Genomic DNA, 3343 nt, shown 5'->3' with positions numbered 1-3343 from the left:
GTCTATTCACTGAGAGCTGGGACGAAACAAAAACAGTGTCATGTGAACGACTACGCTCGTTTCCAGAGAAGGCATTCGGTGTTCACGTGATACGTATGGGTGTGGAAAATCCTTGGCGCACGCTTTGCAGCTGGCGGCGTTCAGATGGCTGCCAAGCTGTCACAGCGGACCGTGAGAAACCTGGGCAACAATGTACGAAATAAATTTAACAATAATGTTAAAATAATGTTAAACTGAGTTCATTCTGTCGAAGCAGATTTATTTTCATTCGGGTTGCTAACAAAACGCTCCATTCAAACACAATTAATTGTTAATTTTAATAACAATACCAGTAATAATAATGATGAAGGACGAAACAAGGTTCACTCTGTCGAACTTGAACTGTTTTCATTGAAGTTTATAAGAAATCGCTCCTCTCTCTCCTCTATAATGCAGTCTAATTTCAACATTTGAGTTTTCACGTTTTCTACGACACGGAGGACGCACTTGTTCCGGTCCTCTGCAGTCACTGTTCTTACTGCTTCTTCTAGCAGTACTTTAACTTCCGGCATTTTGTATGTTTTGTTTTTCGCTGCAACATAGCCTTTGATTCTGGCCCACACTAACTCGATGGCATTTAATTCACAGTGGTATGGAGGAATTCTGAGAACAGATTTCCCTGCATTCTTCGCCATTTCATCTATTGCGTATTCGTTGTGTGCAGTTCTGTGATTTTTAACTATATCTAAAAGTTCTTTCTTCAACATACCGTCTTCGAAATCGATGTTTTTAGATTTTATTGACTCTGATATTTCGTGCTTATTGGAATTCGCATTGGGAACTTTTTCTTTTCTGCGAGAATGGTACGGCGCGTTATCAAAAACGATAACTGCATTTTCCTGAAGCCGAGGGAGAACAGCTTGAAACCACTTCTCGAAGGTTTCGGAGCACATCTCCTCATCATAATCTCCACTTTTCTTGAATTAGAAAGTCCACTAACATCCTTCAGCGAACCCTGGTTTGCTGCCAATGTATGCGATAATCAGACGTTTCCCTTTACCTGATGGTTCCTTGCTTCCGGTGGATAATCCAGACAGAAACGCTTGTTTTGAGGAATTTATAGTGTCATCTACCCAGACGTAACTTCGGGTATGTCGTGCGTTCACCCACGTCTCTTCCAAATAGTAAATGGGTCTGCCTTCATCTCTCAACCGTTTAATGGCTCGAAGATTACGCCATCTCCATAAAATGATGTCATCCCTGTCTATTAGCAAGCTATCGCGCCCACGCCGGACATATTTGAAATTCATTTCTCTCAATAACTTATAAAATGTAGCTCTCCGAAATTTTCTCAGATCTGCATCTTCGTTCACGACTGTAAGCACTTTCTTAATTGTTGGTAATTCGTTACGAAAAAAAAAATCGTGTACTTTCCTTCGTATCGCATTTCTATCGAAGTCATCAACACTTTCAGAAAGTTTCTGTGGTAATTTTCCTTTCTTGGGAGACTTCAAAGAGTGTGTGGCTTTGTACTCACTTATCACACGATACACTGAAGAACGTCGAACACCTGTAGCTGCAGCTGTTTTCGAAACAATGTCACTCATCGACTACTCTGGATGTAACAGTTCCGTTTGATACACATTAAGCACCATGTGCTTCTCAGAAGAACTTAATGATTTATTCTTTGCTCGCTTCTTTGGTGGACTCAGAACTGACACGTCGACCTCGCTCGCTGAATCCGTGGATGACATAATGAGGACAGCCGTATGAGATTCTAATGAAATAAGTGAATATATAAAATAAGAAACAATGTAACGCTATTGGATGCGCACATAAACTGTGAATGCTCAACATGACTAAAAACACATTTACTTACTCTAATAATCAACAACTAGTCTTTCAAGGTCTTTACAGATGAACTTAAGATATCCTGAAATCGCCTATGTACAACACCCACTAACGAGCTCACACCTGCAACTGAGATGGCCACACTGACTGAGCACCGCGCCTGTGAACCGCACAATGCATCGCTCATAAAGAACAAACGGTTGCACCCATCGCATTTGAACAAACTACAAAATTAAATTCAAACCTTTCTGAAACTCTTCTCGCTTATACCCCTACAAAAAAAATTTAAAGGGGAAAAGTTTGTCGCTTACTATATTTCGGATGATGATTTGGTAAAAGTTCTGCATCAGACGTGAGATTTTAATTTATTACTTCACTATTACTGACTCTATAGGGCAGAAAATTTGCAGAAGTCATCAACATATAGTACTGAAGGCAATTATAAAATTATTTTGCTGTGCGACACACAGTTTAGGAGATATGGCGTGATAAATATAGAGTAACGCGAAAAAACAACTTTTACTGAAAGCTTAAATAGTTCTCTTTTTCATTGACAATAAATTTTGATGTAACGTAAAAAAGGGTGTCGGAAGGTAGTTCTCGGATCACTTTATCATGTTCAGGTGCCAAACTATAAAAAACACAACTTTCATTTTTTTAATTTCTGACGCCCCTGCCTTGTACACCCCTCGACGGCAGCGCTATGGTCACGCGCCTTGCCGTGTTTACAGTACGTCTCTTGTTTCGGTGAATGGAGTATAGAGTGGAATTTTTCTTTGACAAGTGCTTTAATTAACATGCACACCAACTGATTTCTGATCTGTCACAGGATCCAAGAACAGAACCATCATTCATTTTTTCATTAGTGAAATGATATTGTATGTCTAGACATTTAGTCTGTTGGGACATTGGTAGCGACACACATCGCTAACCAGACAGCAGAGGAATATCTGTGGGCGAGTGAAAGACAGCAGAGTGGTGATACGATGTAGACATGTTATATTCGTCATCACTAGTCTCGACTCCTGTTTCCTGTCATACTTCCGTAGTGCTAACCCTTTGTCAACTGCAAAACACGTCATGGAAAGTTTTGTATGAATATTTTGATGTGTATTATCAAAGCAGTCCTGTTTCGTTGTAAAAACATATCACCCTGCTCTTTGGAACATCGCTCCTGGGTTTAATGCGCGTGTAGTATACTGACAGTGCAATCATTGTGTCGATCATCAACCTGTGATAAAACACGAATTTAACGTGGCTATGAGTAGAAGATTACTGACCAAAACAATTCCTACTACTCTACAATGACAGCCAACAAACAAATTTTTATTGGACTTAGAATGTACACAAAATCAGGAAGTAATGAACTTCATGAGCCAACTGGGATGCCTGCAGCACATAATGCGACCAGACATTCACCTGCTTTGCACATACCTACACAGTCAGTTGGTTGTGCTGACATCTTAGGAGCCATGTTTCATACTGTGCCATCACCTCATCAAATTCTGCTGTC

The 3343-nt window shown here is 40.1% G+C and overlaps 1 protein-coding gene across 1 annotated transcript; it reads right to left on the bottom strand.

Annotated features, from left to right (window-relative positions):
* Positions 1–974: 974 nt before the first annotated feature.
* Positions 975–1586, bottom strand: LOC124775364. Its single transcript, XM_047250201.1, has one exon. It carries the CDS (start codon positions 1584–1586, stop codon positions 975–977), a length of 612 nt encoding a protein of 203 aa, XP_047106157.1.
* Positions 1587–3343: the final 1757 nt, after the last annotated feature.

Source organism: Schistocerca piceifrons, chromosome 1, assembly GCF_021461385.2.
Source record: "Schistocerca piceifrons isolate TAMUIC-IGC-003096 chromosome 1, iqSchPice1.1, whole genome shotgun sequence".
In the NCBI taxonomy this organism is placed as follows: domain Eukaryota; kingdom Metazoa; phylum Arthropoda; class Insecta; order Orthoptera; family Acrididae; genus Schistocerca; species Schistocerca piceifrons.
Note: the sequence above shows the minus strand (reverse complement) of the source record. Positions and strands in the feature narration are given on the sequence as shown.